The 23,485-nt window shown below is 42.0% G+C and overlaps 1 protein-coding gene across 7 annotated transcripts in view; it reads left to right on the forward strand.

The window, feature by feature from the left end:
* Nucleotides 1–23,485, forward strand: part of LOC137429645 (arf-GAP with GTPase, ANK repeat and PH domain-containing protein 1) — a 644,187-nt gene that overhangs the window by 346,980 nt on the left and 273,722 nt on the right. For 4 of the 7 annotated variants that reach the window (XM_078779672.1, XM_078779673.1, XM_068119745.2 and 1 more), the window contains exon 5: nucleotides 7,800–7,941. In XM_078779672.1, the coding sequence (XP_078635798.1) occupies nucleotides 7,800–7,941 (142 nt within the window). Of the gene's footprint in view, nucleotides 1–7,799; nucleotides 8,029–23,485 lie in introns of all 7 variants that reach the window. The other 3 variants (XM_078779671.1, XM_068119743.2, XM_068119744.2) reach the window with 1 other exon arrangement.

Genomic DNA, 23,485 nt, shown 5'->3' on the forward strand with positions numbered 1-23,485 from the left:
AAGAGAAAATGCAGAGGAAGCACAAAGTTTGATGCTTGCTGTACTTGGAATATCTCAAGCAAAAAATGACGAAAAATGAAATTGACAATGGAAACTGGTAAGACCGTACTCTGACAATACTGAAATCCAATTTAGACTTGACAGGTGTGTGAAAAGAACGTTTATATCTGGCAAAGCAAAAAAAAAAAAAAAAAGGCAAAAAATTAAGATCAAATCAAGAATAACAATCCATGAGATCGAAAATGACATTTCATTTAAAAATTGCAAAAAAATAAGATCAAATCAAGGAAAACAATCCATGAGATCGAAAATGACATTTTAAATAAAAAAAATGCAAAAAATTAAGATCAAATCAAGGATAACAATCCATGAGATCGAAAATGACATTTCATAAAAAAAAAAAAAAATTAAGATCAAATCAAGGATAACAATCCATGAGATCGAAAATGACATTTCATAAAAAAATGTAAAAAATTAAGATCAAATCAAGGATAACAATCCATGAGATCGAAAATGACATTTCATTTAAAAAATGCAAAAAATTAAGATCAAATCAAGGATAACAATCCATGAGATCGAAAATGACATTTCATTTTAAAAAATGCTAAAAATTAAGATCAAATCAAGGATAACAATCCATGAGATCGAAAATGACATTTCATTTTAAAAAATGCTAAAAATTAAGATCAAATCAAGGATAACAATCCATGAGATAGAAAATGACATTTCATTTTAAAAATGCTAAAAATTAAGATCAAATCAAGGATAACAATCCATGAGATCGAAAATGACATTTCATTTTAAAAAATGCAAAAACTTAAGATCAAATCAAGGAAAACAATCCATGAGATCGAAAATGACATTTCATTTAAAAAAATGCAAAAAATTAATATCAAATCAAGAATAACAATCCATGAGATCGAAAATGACATTTCATTTAAAAATGCAAAAAAAAATAAGATCAAATCAAGGATAACAAGCGTTACGCCTTGGTCCCCCGTCGGTGAAGTGATGTGAGTTGACAAAGTGGAAGACGCAGAAAACATGGAAGAGTCGATAATATTTGCGAGTGGGTTGGAGACACACCCACACACCAGATTAGAAGTTAGTAGTACGTTTATTTTTCAAGATATTCCGCTCACAAGGTTCAGACATATATGGTGGCGGCCATCTTGGATTTTGACGTGGCGACCCAATTTTCAATAGCGTTCTTCCTTATGCCTAGATACACCCACACACCAAATTAGAAGTTGGTACTTCGCTTATTGTTCAAGATATTCTGCTCACAATGTTCAGACATACATGGAGGCGGCCATCTTGGATTTTGACGTGGCGACCCAATTTTCAATAGCGTTCTTCCTTATGCCTAGATACACCCACACACCGGATTAGAAGTTAGTAGTTCATTTATTTTTCAAGATATTCCGCTCACAAGGGTACGCACGCACGGACGGACAGAAGCACGCACACACGGACGCACACACGGACGGGGGGTAAAACCATAGTCCCCCTTTCGCTCCGTGGTGCGACGGGGGACAACAATCCATGAGATCGAAAATGACATTTCATTAAAAAAATGTAAAAAAAATTAAGATCAAATCAATGATAACAATCCATGAGATCGAAAATGACATTTCATTTAAAAAATGTAAAAAAATTAAGATCAAATCAAGGGTAACAATCCATGATATCGAAAATGACATTTCATATTTATAGTGAAAGGTTAAAAAGAGCCACCAAGTCTGCCACAAAGAAATGCACATGGAGAGCAATTGTTAAGGAAGATCAACATTGGACAATGTACATGGCTAATCTAAAAAACAATCCTCTCCCCAAAAAACAAAATCAAAGTTGTCAACCAATCAACAGTGCCAATGTTTAAATACATGCGTGGTAGTGAACGTTATCCACAAGTACTGTATAGTTAAGAAGCAGGATATCAAGACAAGCAAGAAGCCTTCTATTCACAAAAGTGTATACAAAAACAAGTCCATCTCAAGACTCTCCAGGCCCATTGAACAACGGAGGATTGGCTGCAGATGAAAAAGCTCAACAAATCGGTGGATGCAAAACACTTGTGTTAGAACCACTTGTGCAGAGTCGTCCTCTGGCATTTCTGCAAAAACAACAACAAAATCCATACCCCCAAATACACCTGAAATTGACCCGGAAAGTACAATCGATAATCGTGATTTAACGCACATCTGAAGCTACTATTCCCTCAAGTGTTGATATTGAAAACAAGGCAAGGGAACTAGGTATAGTACTCAGAAATAAATAAAAGAATGGGTGGCATTGCTCGTAAAGTATTTTGGTGCCCAATGACTTTCGGTTAAAATATAAATAATTCTGAAAGAGCCAAAGTGGTTAAGAATAAACATGAGGTAAACTTGCAAAGTGAAAAAGGTCTTCCACTCACAACTTAGACTGTGTCGGAGTGGTGACCCGTCCAGGATTGTAACCCAACTATAATGTAGTCATTCATATAGTCACAGTAACTGGAACGATACCAAAAACCTCAGGTGGTATTTGAAAGAGGTACCATGATCTATCAATAACAAACAGCTGTATTTGGAAGCTCACGTCCAGGTTGTGGTGATATTCTCTTTAAAAATACAGCCCTTGGAGTAAATATATTATTTGATTTAACATCTCAAAAATGAAAACATGACAACAAAACAAAACAAAACATCGAAACTCTAAAGCTTGAAAACATCACATATTTATCCTTGAAAAATATATTACTCAAAGGAGACACGTCCATCCGTACATCATGGGAAGAAGAAGCAGGACCTCGAGCTTTAATGTAGCGGTTACTGCTGTTGTAGTATAATTAAAAAACGTGCTACCGTTGGAAAGCTAACAATCGATTTCCTGGGTTTGGAAGCTAATCATCCATTTTCTTAAAACAAACATTCGTGTCTGTTTAATCATAAAGATGCCCGTTTTAAAAGCCCGTCTTTCCTGGATTGTAGAAGAAGTGGGAATGACAGCTTTCATACAAGCAGGAACTCTTTACAAGGATACCGAAGGAGCACACAAAATTATATATAGTAAAACTTCTCGAAGCAATGTAAAACTAGAACGGCACTCGGTAGAGCACATATACCGGCCTCCTTCAGACTGAGGAGTTTACGTTTTATATCCCACAGATAGGCCGGATCTGGATGCGGACCGGAACCAGAATCAAATTGGCTTGTTCTTGTCACCTAACCAACTCATCCATGTGGGCTTGTCATAACTCCTCCACAACGTTTTGAAGCTTCATGCTTTTTTGACCGTTCACCGTTTTGACCGATTTATGACCATATATCATCTCTCTCAATGGTGAAGATTCACTTATAATTTAAAAAATACTTGTGTCCTGATTTGAATCTGCAACAAAATCAAATTGATTAGTCTTTGTCACACATTGAAACTGTCCACCAACTTTGATCCACATCCGGTCATAACGTTTGGAGATATTATGCGAAACAGTGCGTATCAAAAAAAGGTAATCCGAATTCAAGGGGTTAATATGCAAAGGTTATTTAGTTTGACAATTTACATGTGGTTTACTAATTATGAGGAGATCCTCAGCTTTCCATTGATGCCTTTCATGCATCATTGCTGTCACACATGACCGAGTACATGTTCATTGAAAATGACAAGTTCAAATCGCATTTTTACAAGTTTGGCTAATCGGTGCAAAACAGTTTTAAATGGACGCATTACTTGTCGACTGCCAAGTTGATTATGTAAAATTGTTAAGCTCGTCTGGTAATCGTCGGTTGCGTCATCCTTTGTTTAAGATGGGTATTTAAGATGGGCCTACAGTGTATGGGTTTAGAGACGGTCTGAGTCATTGCAAAGATTGTTCAACTTACGACTGAACAGCGGACCTTCGTGGTTACAACCTTTCACCAAACTGGAAGTTTGCAGCGAACTCGTGATGCGTTCAGGGAACGTTTCCCAGAACGGGAGCCCCCAGCAGCCAAAACCATCTGGGCGAATGTTAGAAAATACCAAGAGCATGGCACTAGCCTCAACCACAACAAGGAGAATTCTGGTAGGAGGCGCACTGGGCGTTCGGAAATGAACATTGCAGCAGTAAGGCAGCAAGTTTTGGAGCATCCGAGGGATACCAGCGCAAGACGAAATGGGACGGGATTGCCTTCGGCAACATTCAACTGAATCACAAGACTGAACCTCCACCAACATCCATATCGGATTCACATCCGGCATCAACTTATGCCAGGGGATTTTGCCAGGAGGCTGGTGCTTGCCAGATGATTGATAGCACGTTGCAAAGCAGATGTCAATTTCCTGCGGTATCTCGTTATCGGCGACGAAGCTGCTTTCGCCATGGACGGCAAGGTCAACACCCATAATGTTCTTGAATATGCACCGACAAGACAACCCCCAGAATTTAATTTTGACACCAACATGAATCGACAAAAGTGGACTGTTTGGTTGGGACTTTGTGGAAGTGGTCAGGTGATCGGACCATTTTTCTTTCAAAGGAATGTCAATGGTAACAGGTATCTGCAGATGATCAATGATGAAGTTTTACCGCAGCTGGAGGAGAACTTTGAGCGACAGGTTCGTGGTGTCTTCAGATATCTCTGGTGGGCCAAAGACGGCGCCCCAGCACATCGTCTTATCGCTGTCCGAGATCGACTGAGGGAACTCTTTGGAGACCGAGTCATCGTCCTCAACCATGCAGTGGAATGGCCGCCAAGATCACCTGACCTCACACCATGTAATTATTTCCTTTGGGGACATTTAAAGAACAAGGTGGTCGTAACTCCTCCCCGTGATCTTGACGAATTGCAGGGCCGTATTCGACATGAAGTGGATGCTTTGCGCAATGACCCGGCTATGGTGAGACGAGCGGTTCAGGGCATGCCCCGCCGCTGTGAGCTTTGTGTTGAAAGGGGAGGTGGACATGTTGAAGGTTTGGGTGCATAAAGGCCAATCATTCGTGAGAAAAGTTCACATCTGACGTGCATTTTGCACCAATTATCCTGACTTGCATCGATTAGCCAAACTTGTAAAAATGCGATTTGAACTTGTCATTTTCAATGAACATGTACTCGGTCATGTGTGACAGCAATGATGCATGGAAGGTATCAATGGAAAGCTGAGGATCTCCTCTTAATTACTAAACCACATGTAAATTGTCAAAATAAATAACCGTTGCATATTAACCCCTTGAATTCGGATTACCTTTTTTTTGATACGCACTGTTTCTATAGTTTCTGGCCCTATCTCACAATGGTGAAGAATCTCAAAAGATTCTAGTGTCCGGATATTCACCAAAATCTAATCAATTTGGCTTTATCATGCGCCCAACTGCTCCACCAAATTTCGGCCGAATCCATTCCCAACTTTTTGAGATATCTTGTTCACAGATGAACAGACAGACAGACAGACAGACAGACAGGGTTGAAAACACACCCTCCGTCCACTTTCGTTGGCAGAGGTAAATCCTTACTATAATTCACACACCGGTGTTTGTTTGTTTGTTTGTGTATTTGTGTGTTTGGTTGTCGTGCTACTACTCCTACAGTTATGGCCCGATTACATCAAGACTTGCTACATATGATCAGTGTGACCCCAATTAGTGTAAGGGGTGTTTTTATCATTGCCGGTGCTCTTAGGGGGACTAAAAGGGGACGCAAATTCTCTTTGGAAATGTGTATTGTGTTGCACCACCTCTAGGTGGGAGAGGATATTACAAGTCTCACTCTTTACAGTACAGTATTCGTGTCCCCACATTTAATTTCCAGTGCAGTGAGGCGTTTTGAATTATAAGCAGGACTGTAGGCATGTTTTTGCTTCATGCACGTAACCCGGGTTTTTATTTTATTTTCTAGAGCCTGGTGTTGGCTTAGCGGTTAGGGTGCTGGCTTGGGATCCTAGGATCCTGGGTTCGAATCCCGGTCGATCGCTAAATTAACACCAGGGGGGTTGACTCAGCCTGTCATCTTTCCGCGGTCGGCAAATTGAGTACCAGCTTGCTGGGATGAATGATCCCGGTGTGTACCCCGGTTTAGAATAGGTGCACCGTATCCCTGCGCATCGTAAGAGGCGACCAAGGGTTGACGCCAGGAAGGGCATCCGGCAATAAAAACATTGCCTCAAAACAGGGAACCATGATTGTCATGGGGCCCGCAAGGCTAACCCCTGCTGTAGCGGGGAAAAATGGCCTTAAAACGATCATTCATTCTAGAGCGATTGAGGGACCTGTCAGTTGCCTATACACTGCCCAAATAAAGGTACAGCTTTTGTCAGAAGAATGTGTTGTATGCTTGGAACAAGGTCGCCCGTAGGGTGGATAGTCTTCCCTCGCATTCTTCCCAGAAAATCATCCCCACTCTTCCCTGCTGTCCAGATTTGTCAGGGCAGTGCGTGCAGCCACACTCCCTCTTGTCTCTGTCGCCTCTTTCTCTCTCCCTCTCATGGTTCTTGGTTCACGACGCCAGGGGTACACCATCTTGGATGTGGAGGATCTCTATGTCACTTCTGAGAGATTGATCCGCTGTATCTGTGCCATGAGCCTGTTCGAGAGAACTTTCCAGGGGCTATACAACAACAACAACAACAACAACTACATGTTATAAAATATTGGTTTTTTATACGTATTTCACTTCATTTTACAAACATATGACAAACTATGAATCCTCATGGGGATTCACAGTTGGACATGCCACATTGCCACATGTTTGTGAAGTACATCAAGCTGCATTTTGATGAAACCCATCGGTAAAGCAACAGGGAGGCACACCTAGGAAACCTAAAATTTAAAAAACAGCAAACGAGGGCCCTGTTCTTCCTTTTGACACCCTCCTATAAACAATACCACCAACGTGAGAAGGTAAGCAAATTAATTGCCAAATACTCACACAGGTATCTGATGTGACGTTGCTGTGCAAAATGAATAAGTCATCACATTTCTGAATGATGGCTCATTACCCTTGACCTTATCTGTTCTGGCTTTTTGTTAACATGTATGTACTCATATTGAAATGTTCTATAACTTATTTTTGTTAACCACACCCTGTACATGCTGCTGAAATTGAACGTTCCTCAAGTGAAACACATCACTGAAGCGGGGACTGCTTTGTATGTGGCACTCTCTATCAAGATTATTGAAATAGTCAGGGCAATTTCAATTTCTGATCAAAGGTTTGTCTTGTGGTTTTCAGGGCCTCATCGTTGATATTTGGTTTGTTTAGCAGGATAAAGTTGTTAGTATAGGGTTATTTGCTTGCACGTGTGTTGACATTGTATACACAGTCATTTGTTAATGCTTCCTGTATTAATTTCCTGAAATTTGAAGGCGGTTACTTTGTTCAAGGGTGAATGTAATGCATTGTTGAAAACACATATTTCCATTTGATAATTTGCTTGAGGAATGGTTGTGGGATGTTTGGCCGAAAGCGTTGCATGTGTTTTCCCAGATTGCAATTTTAGGCCCGGTTGTTTGTAGATGCAACCTTGCATTAAGCCCTGGGGGGTAGGGGAGGTTGGTTCCCAGTGCCCATGAAACGAATGGATTCCAGATTTGCACGCTCTCTGGAATGCTGTTGGTGCTGTAAATAGCCTCTTCCAAAATGGAAATAAAGCATTGTCTGGGTTCTGCCATTTTTTCCCCCCCTGAATGGCCTCCTGTGTTACCAGATCGGTAAATCTGTGGCCTTGGGAAATTCCTTCCTGTACTTTTTCCCATGGGGTTAACTTTATTCCATCCCTTTCCCTCCCCCTTCCCTTCCCATTACCCCCAATCAATTTCTCCCAATTCCACCCCCGCACAGTTTGCCTCGTGGGTCGATGCCATAATCTTCGTATTCAGCCTGGAGGATGAAATCAGCTTCCAGACAGTGTACAATTACTATGGGCGTTTGGTGAATTTCCGAAACCCGGCGGACCTGCCCTTGCTCCTCGTTGGCACTCAGGGTGAGCACTTCCGGCCCACTGACCTCAGGACGTCTTGGTGGAATGCTCCTACTTCTGCCCATGGTGGAATTATTTTTCTGTGCTCTGGTGAATTATTAATGCTTTCATTATGGAACCACAGCTGTGCTTTGTTGAATAATGCTCTGTTTCCAGAAAAGGAAATTATGTCGTTCAGCACTGAGCTCGAGATCTCCTCTGATCCCATATGCCTTGTATCTGATCCCATATGCCTTGTATCTGATCCCATAGATCTCCTCTGATCCCATATTGGTTCACGCACTTTTTTTTTCATCTTAACAAGCCAGTAAAATAATGGCAATTTTATTGCTCAGGTTATTAAAGTATAACCTTTATATTTGACATTTGCAGATAGTACGGAACCATAATTGCTGAGACAATGATTGCGGCAATATCCTTCAAGGGAGAGGATGTGCTCTATTTCGATAATGGGTCATATTAGATGTTCCACACAGATTGTACACGTGTTAAATGCACACATGACACGTTTAATTTTGCATACATTTCGAAAATTATCAATTCATTCATAAAGTCTGATATTTGCGGGGTTTTTTATGCAGAAGATTGAGACTTATGGAAGAGCGAGATGAAAGAACCACAATCTAACACTGGGGCAATAGGGCAACATATAATAATAATCTATATATAATGGAGCAGGTGTATGGCCAGCCACTAACCCACGTGATTATATCTATTAATTACCTATTCTGTTTGCACATCAGTTGCACTGTGATTACGTCTATTAATTACGTACCATTGGAACATACTTTTTAAACATTTAGACCCTTTAGACTGCTGACACTACTTAGACATTTGAACACCCTTTAAGATCCTTTAGACCCTTTGGACACCATAATACATTTACATCCCTTTAGACCCCTTAGGCCCCTATATTACCCCACAGACCCCGTTAGACCCCTAAGATCCCAAAGACCGTTGTTCACCAAGATCCCAAATACCCTTAATCACTATTGGACACTAAACACCTCTAAGACCCCGTTAGACCATACATACCCTGTTAGACCCTACAGACCTGCTGAGTCCCATAAGAACCCCAAGAATCTTTAGAATCCTAAGACCCATTATTACCCTATTAGACCCCTTTGGAACTCCAAGACCCTATATACCCTGTTATACCCTTTATAATCCGAAGATCACCATAAAATCAAGCAAAACAAAACTAAGACCAACCTAAGACCCAGAATACCCCTTAAGATCGTGCACAGCACACAAACAATGGTATTCTTGCAAAACACAGACTATAATTTTTCAGCAAATAATGTGCAAATTCTACCCACCCTCAGGGTGGGTACTCTGCTATCTATATCTAATGGAGCAAGTGTATGACCAGCCACTAACCCACGTGACTATGTCTCATAATTACGTACTGTTTGAACGTCAGTTGCACCGTGATTTTGTCTATTAATTATGTACTGTTGGAACATACCTTTTAGACCCTTTAGACTGTTTTGACCCCTTAGATTTTTGTAGATTCATTAGACATTTTAGACCTTTTAGATGCCATTAGACATTTACATTCTTTAAATGCCTTAGACCCCTATAGACCATTTAAAACACCTAAGACCCTTTAAGACCCCTTGGACCAATAAGACCCTTCGACCCTTTAGAATCATAAGACCATATAGACCCCTAAAACCATTAATACCCTGTTAGACCACTCAGACCCCTTTTACCTTTAATACACTTTTGACACTGTCTTCTAAAGGTGTCTAAAGATTATTGGAGCAGTTGGATGTGACTAGGTAGGGTAGTTACAGAGAGCAAGTGGTTGGGGACACAATATTTGGCATCAACACAGAATTGAGGCATTCGGCCTTCACACGAGTGGAGTTGGCTGTGGTTCCATTTGAAAATAGGGAAGGGCTGAAGGCAGAGCATATTCCTGAGATAGTTTTAACAATGCACTACCAAGTTTTGGAGGAGGGAGACAAGCTTGAAAGTTCATTCTTGAGGTTGGACTGATTTTATTTTCTGGCTCTACTGAGACTTCTTGTGAACTGTGTGGAATTATCTGAGATTGACCTCGGTCGGGTTTGCTTTCCAGAAACAGAAGACAAGTTGTTTTAGAGCAACTGCCTCACTATAAAATTCAGTATATCTCGAGCAATAAGAAGGGTAGGGTACAGCTGAAGACGAGATGGGATGAATCTGTGCATGAGAGAGAGAGAGAGAGAGAGAGAGAGAGAGAGAGAGAGAGAGAGAGAGAGAGAGAGAGAGAGAGAGAGAGAGAGAGAGAGAGAGAGAGAGAGAGAGAGAGAGAGAGAGAAAGAGAAAGAGAAAGAGAAAGAGAAAGAGAAAGAGAAAGAGAAAGAGAAAAAAAGAAAAAAAGAAAAAAAGAGAGAAAAGGAGAGAAGGAGAGAAGGGAGGTTTCTGTAGAAGACTTCTGCTTTCTGTGGCTAAAGCAGCTCTCTGAGAATAGCCAGAGAGATGTTGACCCTCACAATCTTATGATCAGATTAAACAATTGAGGTGGAGGAAGATCAGGAGACATTCGCAGGTACATTTGTCATCACCAAATCTAGAAGGGAGGATTGGAAAAAATTGGGAGAAATCTGGGTGGGAAAGTTCACAGATTGATTCAGTCCCATGGAGTCAAAGAAGTCCTTTGCTGAAGTGCCATGGCAGGTGAGAGAGGTACCAACACCCAGCCAATTATCATAGTGACGATTGAAATAGCCACATATGAGGAAAGAAGAGTTGAGATGAGTGGTTAAAAGTTGGTCCATGATGGCTGAGAGAGAGAGATGTCGATGAAGTCATCACTGCTTGGAGTATGGTACAACACACAGGCAAATGAGGTGGGAGCGGAGGGGAAGTCGCAGCCAAATGTACTTGTAGGTGTTGGGAGGTGTATGATGAGGTCAAGGGGCATGAGAAATTGAGTTATTGATGTAAAGTGAAACTCTGCCACAATGGCAGGGCATTAGCCCTATAAAGTCGAAGTAGACAATAGTCATAGAGAGACACAAATGAGTCATGGATGTCCTGTGGGAGGAAGGATTCTGTTAAACAGATGATGTCAGGCCTATCAGCAGCGGCCTTAATTGAGGGATTAGTCAGGTTGGAGCGGAGACCTTGGATGTTTGAGTGGGTGTGGTGAGGGCAGTTTTGAGTGTATGCGGTGAGGAGGAAGCATTGAGAAGGTGGGATGAGGATTAATGCAGTAAGGGGAGACATGGAGTTTTGAGAGGGTGTGGTGAGGGGGGATGCGGAAAGAGGGGGCATGAAGCGGGGGGGATGTTGATTCCAAAAACCCAATTTGGACAAAAGTAGATAAAGATCACGGGATTGGTGGTAAGGATTTTTGTTAAAGGCATGGATTCAGTCATTAAGGTAATACTGTTTGTGTGGAGTACGTGGACCAAGGGCTAAGCTGACAGACAGTTTTGGAAAATAATCTTTGTGAAAAGAAGAAGAGGAAGAAGAAGCACCCTATTTTTAGACGGAAGTGATGTTTGCTGATTTTAAGGCACATTGGAGTTGGCCAAATGAGAAGGATAGACTGAAGAGCGCAGACAGAGAAGAGACAGAAGCAGCAGAAGAGGATTTTAGAATATGGTATGCCATATGAGCCCATCGCAAAAGCAGGGTCAGGACTTTTTCTACCTTCTTGGGTGAGAAGGGAATAGAGTCCAGTGGATTGTGGGTATGTGGGGTAAGATAGGGACAGAGTGGGATGGGTTGAGAAGATGAGATGTTTCGTGGCAAATGCAGAGTTGAGTTGATATCTGGGCAGAGTCTGCATTTGAGTTAAGGGAATGGATGGAAGGGGAGCAGACACCAGAGACTGACGTGACAAGGTGCCACCACTAGTTTGAGGAAGGAGCCTTAGAAAGTGACTTGCATTTACCTTCAGCCAGTTTAGTCTTACATGTTGAGAAACAAGCCAGTTGACCTCAACAGCCTTGCCACTGGATTCAATGTACCAGGACCAAGAGGACGGATAGCAACGCCACAAGCGGGATGGGATCAAGCACATGCGGGATGGAATAACTGAGAAATAGTAGGCTTTGTGAAAGTATTCCCAAGGGGAATGAAGACGACAATGACCCCAAGAAATACAAATGTGGTTAAAAAAAACTATCCTCAGCATAAAGAGGCTGATGGAGCCCTCACAAAGATGCCTTGGCATACACAAAGTCCTGATATGAACCACATTGAGGATATGTGGGGGTTGCATGGATACTGACAAAGTTTAATGGCAACCAAACAACTTGGGTGAATTGTGTGAAGTGCTTTCAGGATCTGGAACAACATTCCATAGTCACACATTGATAAATTGCACAGGAGCTTGAAAACAAGAAACAAGGTGTCATACCCTATTTTAAGCAAAGGGTCCACGTACCAAGTACTGATGCACTGTACAACATGTCCATTTTGTTTTTGTGTATTTTCTGCAATAATGCACCAACCTTGTTGAGCTCTCCATGATTGGTCATTGGTTATCCGATTGCTCCCACTGATGCCTACCTCTGGTTGTAATGCATGGCCTCCTTTGATGGATGTCATAGTACATGCTACATTCAAGCAGCAACGTGCTTATTCAGCAGTTTTGGACAGTGAAAGGTTTGAATCACTGAAACACCAATGGGAATTAGAAGGGCACTCGGTAGAGCGCATACCTCCGCCAGGCTGAACAGTTTACTGTTTGTATCCCACTGATAGGCCCGGATCTTCATCTGGAGCTGAATCAAAATCGAATCAGCTTGTTCTTGTCACCTAACCAACTCATCCGCCAAGTTTTGCCATAACTCGTCCACAACTTTTTGAAATATCGTGCTACATATCATTTTTGGCAATTGTGATGAATTACTTTAAAAATATATTAAAATTCTCGTGTCCTGTTCCGGATCCGGAACTTCACCAAAAGCGAATCAATTCGTTGATGTCGCACCCCCAACCTGCCCACCAAATTTCGTCCAAATCCGTCCACAACCTTTTTTTAAGATATCCTGCTCACAGGTGAACAGATAGGGTTGAAAACATAACCTCCATCCACCTTCGTTGGCGCAGTTAACAATGGTAAGTTGATCCAGTGACGTAGTTATTCTGCAGCACATAGCCAACAAGTGACTGCTCAATGTTGTGATTGGGGTTACCGCAGCGTGCAGGGAGACAAACTTTAAAATGCATCGTCATCGGGTCAATATGCTACAGTACTCTAGGGATGTGGTGTGCTGCCCACAACGCTCCGAGTTCCACCGGGATCCTCCACTGCGCTATAATCTACAGTGCTGTTCATGAGCTCTAAAAGTGTGGCATTTTTCACTTTTAATGTTCTCTCAATAACCACATTATACATTATTCATTCCCGAGTACTTGTGCTGCTGTTTCGAAAGTATCGATTCTGAAAAAGATTATTTGTTGAAATGGTTGGAGCAACTGAGTCAGGCTTGACCACAGCTATTCAAACCTAATTTGTCTTCATCATGCATGTTTGCTGCTGTGACTCGATTGATTTTGAAAAAAGTTTCGCCCTGCTCTTTGTAATCCATGTTTGTTTTTCCCCTTCTTCACATATTGTCCTGAGTGTTTTCATATGTAAAGTTTATTGTGGGAATTTGGCCCTCGCAGCTGGAAACCATAGTTTCTTCCTACACTTTCCCATCCTATCCATATTTGTCATTTGGCTTTTTACTCGCTGTCAAATAGTAGGTCATGCCAGTTGAGTTTCCTCTTTATCTGGGAACTGTTGGGATGAGCCAGCTCCCTTGTACACCGCGGTGTTGTTTTTGTTTTCCTATTGAATTGAGAAATTAATTCCAAACTTTCCAAACAACGTAGTGAAGACTTTTCGTCATAAGCACAGGATGTCTTTCGAGAAACAGCTCTCGCTTGCTTGAGTTTTAGCACGTTACACAAGGTTACACAAAAGCTAGGTGCCGGAGGACGCCATTCGGCCTATCGTCCCTGAACCACGTCACCACCCGACCAGCTTTATCCATCAAAACGACACAATTTAATTGGGGGAATGAGGGGACGAATTGTGGATGAGACAATATGGCATGCCCAGGGATATCGCAAGGGTGCCAAAATAAAAATGGGGAATTAGTTATTTTCATTATTTAAATAAAAAATATATGCACATGAGATGCACAAAATCACTCATCCATGCTTGAGCTACCTAAAAGTGCTACCAATATCCTTAGGCCCTTCTATCTCCAATGTTTCTCGGTACCTATCGAATTCCAACTTAAATTTATCTGCTGTTTCTGCTGCTACTACATTTCCAGGGAGACTATTCCATACATTAACTGATCTCTGACTTTAAGACCATCTTAACCATCTTAACTGTCTTAACTTAACTCATCTTAACTTAACCACCATCTTAACTCCTTATGGGAAGTTACTTCCTGGAACACACTGGGTGACAGCAGCACCATCTAGTGGCAGTGTTTTTTCTCTACAGTCATTGGGACACTTTTCGGGAGAAATCTTCCTCCCCAAGAGATGTCATCCCATGAGGTTTGCCTATACTCTATCGCCGCGGTTCCGAAACCCAGGATCATGGACCGAACTTGAAAATAAACACCGGTACCAAGTAGGTACCGGTACAGTTTGTGTGAAACTTCCAGAAGGACAACCATCACTGCAACACTCCACCGATCTGGGCTTTATGGCAGAGTGGCCAGACGGAAGCCTCTCCTCAGTGAAAAAGACATGAAAGCCCACTTGGAGTTTACAAAAAAGCACCTAAAGGACTCTCAGACTGTGAGAAACAAGATTCTGTGGTCTGATGAAACCAAGATTGAACTGTTTGGCCGCAATTCTAAGCGTCATGTCTGGAGGAAACCAGGCACCGCTCATCACCTGCCCAATACCATCCCAACGGTGAAGCATGGTGGTGGCAGCATCATGCTGTGGGGGTGTTTTTCAGCAGCAGGGACTGGGGGACTGGTCAGGGTTGAGGGAACAATGAACGGAGCAAAGTACAGAGATATCCTCAATGAAAACCTGAAACAGAACGCTCAGGACCTCAGACTGGGCCGAAGGTTCACCTTCCAACAGGACAATGACCCTCAGCACACAGCCAAGACAACGCAGGAGTAGGACAACTCTGTGAAGGTCCTTGAGTGGCCCAGCCAGAGCTCTGACTTGAACCCAATCGAACATCTCTGGAGAGACCGGAAAATGGCTGTCCACCAACGGTCCCCACCAAACCTGACAGAGCTTGAGAGGATCTGCAGAGAAGAATGGCAGAAAATCCCCAAATCCAGGTGTGTAAAGCTTGTCGCGTCATACCCAAGAAGACTCGAGGCTGTAATCGCTGCCAAAGGTGCTTCAACTAAGTACTGAGTTAAGGGTCTGAATACTTATGTCAATGTGATATTTCAGTTTTTTCTTTTTAATAAATTTGCAAAACTTTCTAAAATTCTGTTTTCTCTTTATCATTATGGGGTATTGAGTGTAGATTGATGAGGGAAAAAAATGAATTTAAACGATTTCAGCATAAGGCTGCAACATAACAAAATGTGAAAAAAGTGAAGGGGTCTGAATACTTTCTGAATGCACTGTAAATATGGTATTACCCCCCCCCCCACCCCACCCCCACTCCTCCTTCCCTTGTGAACATCGTATAGCTCACCTGTCTAGATCTCCCATCCTCTTCATATGCTAAATACACTTTGGAATTTGGTTTCCACAACTTATTCCACACGACTTGAGAATCTGCTGGAATTATCAAAGCTTAACAAGAATGACTGCACTCTGGTCACAACCTGTGACAAAATCCAGTAATGGGCCAATTAGGAAGCGCACATTTAAAGCACTCTAAAAATATGTACAGCACGATTAGGAAACACATTGAATGCGCTATTTAAAAAAATAACTCGACACCTTTTATTCATGTCACCCTCCACCACGGTTATATCAGAACAAGCTGATTCGTCACACGGTCACAGATTGGTTAACCCATAAAGTGCTGGATTTCCTGGTTAGTAGGCCAGAAATGCTTTTTTGTCATCGGCTTTTCACCATCAATTAGAAGCAAAGCTTTCATAAGTTACCCAGGTATTCTACAATGTAAGGAAGGTCATGATTCGTTTTTTGGCTTGATTTCAGTTTAAACTCATATGCATACACGTCTCGGCCACAATCATGTCACGACGCGCTTTATGGGGTAACCCCAATATGGGGCCATTCAAAAATTACGTAACGTTATTGTTTTTAGGGAGACACGTACCGTGGTGCACGCTGACAGCCTTGATTAAACCTGACTAATAATTTTTATTCCACATATGATTCGATTTGCCAGGGTCCTCATCATGAGACACACTCAACGCAAACAAAGCCAGTTGAAATCCGATGCAACAAACCTGGGCATTGTGTAATCAGTAGAGGCCTACAGGCCTGATGTCTTCGGCCCACCAGAAACCCAATATGGTGGTCATATTATTTCATCTTTGTGCCATGATGGGTGGTCAAGTGACAAATGTTGCTGTGGTCTGGCAGCTGTGTAATCAATGGGTGCACATTTCAAAAATTAACCCCAACAAGAACCACAACAGCAACAATAACAACCATGTGAAGCTGTTGTGGACATGCAAAAGATATCACAGGTAAAAACAGCTGCAAAGCCTCTAAACATCGGTACTAATATATCGGACAGCCATTGTATTGTACAATTGGTGGCATATCACGTCTTGCATTCTAGTACATTCTATTGTTTTTGTAGAGGTGGAATTATATCCGGAATATGCACACAGCCATACAGCCACACCATAGACTGTCCTATCATAGGTGGAGCGGAGCATTGCAAATACATTTTGTAAATGTGAAATGTATTTTGTGATGTTTGGGGCACTTTATTTACTACTCGACAGGTTAATTCTCCCACATTTATAACTTGTGACTACCAATGCAGACCTCCACCATGTAATGCTACCCTCCCACCCCGGGACTATTATTATTTTTAACCACCTAAAACCTTTCCATGCACACCTGTGTACAACCACCAGTTTCTTCGTAACCCATTCAGTCCAGTTCAGGAATGCATAGAAGTCCAAACAAAAAACCCACAAACAAACTAGAACGGCTCTTGGCGGAGCGCATACCTCCGTCAGGCTGAACGGTTTACGTTTTGTATCCCACTGATAGGCCGGATCTGCATCCGTACCTGAACCAAAATCTAATCAGCTTGTTCTTGGCACCTACCCAACCCATCTACCTAGTTTTGCCATAGGTTGTTTACAACTTTTTCAAATATCTTGCTATATATCGTTTTTGCTCCAAAAACTGATAGCTTGCAGCTCCCCGTTCTGCAAACTCCCGAGTATGTAGACCGGCGCAAGGACCGGAGGTTCGTAGATGGGCGTGTTTTACCCAAACCTTCGACCATCGCTGCCAGTGAGTGGACTTTTAACCTTGCAGGAAGGATTTTCTCGAGTGAACATGGCAGGATTGACGATTGATTTAATGGATGTCTGCTATTGCAAAGACGATGCCGTCATTCCAACATTCAGACAGACTTCCCAGAGGGAGATATTGTGTCTGGTTGCGGTGCTTACTTAACACCGATGGGGGGTGGAGGGGGGGGGGGGTAGAGGAGTGGAGAGTCATATCTGGGGCATGTTAATACATAGGGTAAAATGATGATATTTACTATTAATCATATCTGGGGGGTGGCAGTGGGTGTTGTATGGGCTGTGAGTACTGTTATAAATATATTGTGTATTTGGTTCAGTGGCTACAAGAAAGATTATACTCGATTTTTGCATATATTGGTAAAAGGAGAAACGTGTGTGTGTTTGTGTGTGTGTGTTTGTGTGTGTGTGTGTGTGTCTCTGTGTGTGTGTGTGACATGACATGATCCTCCTCCATCCCCTGATCGCTCCCTCAGGGAGCAGGTACTTCTCGTATGTACAATGTTGTCATCACGGGCCCCACTTATAATGCTACATGAAGAACCCTGTGCTTAATATCTACAAAACCACTATCAGAAACACAAGTGTCCCTCTCCCATACATTTAAATCATTAACTTCCAATTGAAAAAATAAATACGAGCTTCTAGTCTCATGCAACTGTCCACCTACTTTGAAACCCCTGAAACAGAGTGCTCACAATAGTTTTGGGCATTTAATTTTGTCTATCCATGATCATCAAATTTTGCGAGTGTATATCAAGTCGCAAATACCCTGGTGTTGGGCTAGCGGCTAGGGTGCCGGCTTAGGATCCTAGGATCCTGGGTTCGAAACCCGGTCGATCGCTGAATTAACGCCAGGGGGGTTGACTCAGCCTGTCATCCTTCCGAGGTCGGCTAATTGAGTACCAGTTCACTGGTAATTCCCTGTTTGTCGTTAAAGGCGGCAAAAAGGGTTGGCGTCAGGAAGGGCATCCGGCCGTAAAACATTGCTTCAAAAAGGGGACCAAAAAACAACAACAACCATGGTTCCCGAAAAAGGCCAACCCCCGCTTTGCGGGGAAAAATGGCCTCTAAAGGTGGTTATATATCAAGTCGCATTGCAGATAAAGTGGCTGCTCTAATGTCGTGCAACAACCATGCAAAGAAACAATTCTCCATTTGTTATATTTTACAAGTCACCATGAAGTGTGTGAAGTGAAGAGGGAACGAGATAAAACGTCTGATGAACAAGGCCCACAGACAGTAACACCCTCCAGGCTATGAATAGTGGACACAATAGATACTATTAATTCCCTAAATTATAGAAAAGGTTTATTGGGGGGGAGAGGTTGGAGTGGGGAGTGGGGGGGGGGGGGGCCGAGGGGGGGGGTAGTAAAAACGAAAATTAATGGCAATACATTTTAGGGATTATTTAATTATTTAATGGGAGCAGAGACCATCTGCTCCATCTTGCTGTATGGGACTGGCATGACAACCTCGATGTATGTGCACTCACCTTTGAGATGCTTATCCTGGGTTTGAATCCAGACCCAGCCATTATCTATCACCCTGTTGTTTAGCAAGCAGGCGATGCATCAATGTGTGTGCTGTGCATTGGCTGGACATGAAGCCAGAGGACTTTCCTGCCAGCAATGGGGGCATTGGTGGATGTTAAAGATCCTACGGTGTATGTCACAAGTAATAGGTGAGGTAATGCCAGCACCCTCCACAACTTAAAAATTCCAGCCAGCTTCAGTCAAACGTCAAAAGATCAGGCCTGACCTGCTGGTTCCAGAAATACTTTGGCCCAAAATGTTCCCCCTGGCTGAACCAACGAGGTTGAAAAAATTGGGGTTATTAAAAAACAATATATGCAAGGAAGAAGAAGACTCAAGCTCACCGGCCATATAACTCTTTAATAATGATGTATCTATCTCGTGGAGTAGGGTCTGTGTTTATCACCCAAGTATCAATAGAAAATATAATAGGCGCATAATGGCTGAGAAATGTGAATTTATGAAAATTATACAATCCTATTGCTTGAAGAAAAAAAAAAAAAAAACATTTGTAGTTATAAACACCGATGCAGATGTTCGAGATTTAAAAACCGAGTTCACAATGATCTTCTGAAGAGCTGAAAATGACTTTTCCTTACAACCCTTGTAGCTGTTCCAGTAATAGTTTGTCGAGCAAAGGAAATTGCACTTGCCTTGATCCAGGCAGCAGGAAAAGGAAGACAAAATGTCCGTTATACGAGACTTTCTAAATGATGTATGAATGCTAACGAGGCCTTTCACGCACACGCTTTCAGTGACTTGATTCCGCTCACCGGACACTTTTAATCTGCCGTCGCCAGCGCAAAAACTGCAATTCAAATTTACTTTTTAGACCAAACATAATTTTCAGCATTTAGACGAAAGATTGGCAATTTCAAAATGGTGAACCACAATTGTTCTGTTTCTGAATGCAAATCGGATTCGTGGAAATATCGGATATACGAGAAATGCCTGTGGGTGAGAGGTGTTGAGTTTGTACAATTTACTGTTCATACAATTATCGAGCGGCAGCAGTGGTTATAACACAAACACTCGCACACACACACACAACACACACAACACACACATCACACACATCACACACATCACACACACCACACACACCACACACACACACCACACACACCACACACATCACACACATCACACACACCACACACACCACACACATCACACACACATCACACACATCATACACACCACACACATCACACATATCACACATGCACATATACATACATACACACATACATACGTACATCACATACATACATCACACACACACATACATACATACATACATGTGTCACACACATACATACATACATACATACATAATACATGCATGTCACATTGTCATATGCATACATACATACATACATGTGTCACATACATACATATGTGACACACATACATACATACATGCACATACACACACACACACACACATCACACACACACATACATACATCACACACATATATACTTCACACACATACATAAGTACATACATACATACATACATACATACATACATCACACACACATAAATACATACATACGTCACACACACACATATACATACGTACATCACATACATACATATGTCACACACATATATAAATTCATATATACATACATACATACATACATACATACATACATGCATCACACACACACATATACATGCATCACACACACACATATACATACATACATCACACACATATATACGTCACACACATACATAAGTACATACATACAAACATACATACATACATACATTACACACACATAAATACATACATACATACGTCACACACACATATACATATGTACATCACATACATACATATGTCACACACATATATAAATACATATATACATACATACATACATGCATCACACACACACATATACATACATACATCACACACATATATACGTCACACACATACATAAGTACATACATACACACATACATTACACACACATAAATACATACATACATGCATCACACACATACATAAATACATACATACATACATACATACATACAAACACATACATACGTCACACACATCCATATACTCATACTAAATTTGCTCCATTATATATAGATTTCAACCTTCACAGCTTTCATACAAGAGATACCATAACCCTGTATAACTTAATGTCTGGAACATGCCAGCATTACCCCATCCCTTCCATGACATCATATCCCCACGTATCCTCCATGCTCATTCCCTGAGAGATTGTTGCAATATTTCAGTTATATCAGATTAATGTTCAGGTGAAATGTAAAAGGTGAAAAGCGAAGGTGAAATGTAAGCAGTTGCAAATGAGTTAGACACCATGTAATGGTGGTTTAGGCCTGCGTAAGATTTAATGGTGATATGTTTTAGGGTTGAAAAACAGGTAGTGATAACAGAGCTACATAACATCATGGAATATGAATTATTTGGAGCACACAATGGAGTTCAGAACAACGTGACAGGAAGGTTGTATTGCGAAGGACAGGCTTAATTATATGGAAAGGTTAGGAAAGACAGGGTCATTTACATTACAAAGGAGCAGAAATTGATGGTGACCCTACTGAAATATTTAAGGTAAGGAATCCGGTTGAGAGATTGGAACAGAGGAACCTGGATTTGTTGGGAAAAATATAAGAGGTGACAGGTCGAAGGGCTCCCATCTGTCTCTCATGGATTTTGTGGAATCTAAAGCTCTCCACATTATTGGCGCATTCTCTGATGAGGATGAAGCGCAAGGCCTGTTGCTCACATCATAGAAAGGTCTGTGTCCGTCTCTCCTTTGGTCTTGGCAGCTCTACTATCTCATCCGCCCATCTCTCCCCATCGATACTGTGTTCCAAGGGCTCCTGGTTAAACTCCCAAATTCCAGACTGTTCTCCCACCTCTACTCGTTTGTTCCTCTTTTCTCCCAATTGTGAAGCTGCCTTGCTGAGGCTTTTCAATCATACTCTTCTCTCCTGGGCTTCAAACAGACAGTGCACTGCCATGTCGTTGCACCCACCACTACCCAACCGCACCTCCCACACCCAGCCCCTCTCCCTACCTGTTCAGACTGGCGGAGGTACCTGCTCTACCGAGTGACATTCCAGTTTCCGATGTAATGCAATCTGTATACCCCGGCGACCCTCTGCAGTTGATGAAGTTGGAGCAGATTTGACCACATTTGATCATAACACGTGAAGAATGCACATATTCAGTGCAGCATCTGCAACTACAGTAAATTCTGTTTCAACATAATGTTCTCAGCATTTTTCTTAGGCCTTGCAGCCCAACCTCAAACCATGGGCTCGCCTAGCCTGTCCGGGTGGGCAAAATCACGTTTTGAGCTGTCTGGTCGAGGCCTGCGGGCCCGATTAGCGTGCCCGACTGGCTTTCGTCACAGTTTGATAAATATGACCTGTTTAAACAATCACATTTATTCATGTAATTTAACCGTGAGTTGATTTTATAACCTGAATGTGGATTCTGGCCGAGTTGGCCATGCCCATTCATTCTTGTGTTTCTGTTTGTCCACAATGAGATCTACTGTAGGCCTAATCTATGTCCTTCAATTTAAGGCATTCTTTTTTTTTTTTCATCAAGTGCATGCGACTTTGTGCCGCAATGAAATAGGGTTATACATTTTGCATTTAATATGCTAGTACACCTGCACACTACGGGAGCGGCAAGAAGGGTCATTCCTCTTTGTGGTATATAGATTACAGTCGATCTATGCTCGGGCATCAAGAACATTGGGCATGTGTTCATTTACCAAGTTTCTCGTGGAGAGATCGCCAAGTGGTTTAAACATTCGAGCAAGCACTCTGTTTAAAACCGTTCAGGAACGGCTGGCTTGGCAAGCGCTATCTAGCTGCTTGGTAAATGAGCACAACCTGAGCTTCTCCCTTACAGTTTAGTGTTAAACAGCAGGAGCGAGTTTCAAAAGTTCGCGACGAAAAAGCCACGGTAGCGGCATAAAGGGCCATGTTATTAACCCAATGTTTGTGGGTTCTATAGACTACAGTAGATCTTCGCTCAGTTCTGCAAGTAAAACTTAGTTCACTGATGTCGGGATTTCTCCACATTTCTTCATTTAGTGTTATCAACAGCATTAGCGACTGTTTAAAAAGCTAAGCATACGTGTTTGTGGTTCATAATATTATTCATTACTGCTGGTAGAGGCCGTTGCTCCCACAAAAACGCCATGATAAGCTATTTATATAAGTTTACTCGCCGGAAAAACACCTTGGGGAGGTTGGATATTATTGGTATTGATATTGTTTTGTAATAGCATTAATATTATGCTGTTATATCGTTAGTTTTGTTATTCGAAGCGGCCTTGGAAAAACGCCACGATAAAGCTTACTTAATACGGATATACACCTCAACACACAACCCGTTGACGGCAATGGCGGGGAAAACCCGCTCGGGGGAGAAAACCCCCTTGGGTAGGGGGGCAAATGAATGCGCTACAACCTTCATTATGTAACCCTTCGTCATCCTGTCAAGTTTGTTTGAGATTGGATAAGTAAGTAAGGATGGAATGTATTGGCGTCAAAAATTCATCAGACAGACAGACAGACAGACACGAAAT

The sequence above is a fragment of the Myxine glutinosa genome, chromosome 6, assembly GCF_964187855.1.
Source record: "Myxine glutinosa chromosome 6, kmMyxGlut1.1, whole genome shotgun sequence".
Classification (NCBI taxonomy): domain Eukaryota; kingdom Metazoa; phylum Chordata; class Myxini; order Myxiniformes; family Myxinidae; genus Myxine; species Myxine glutinosa.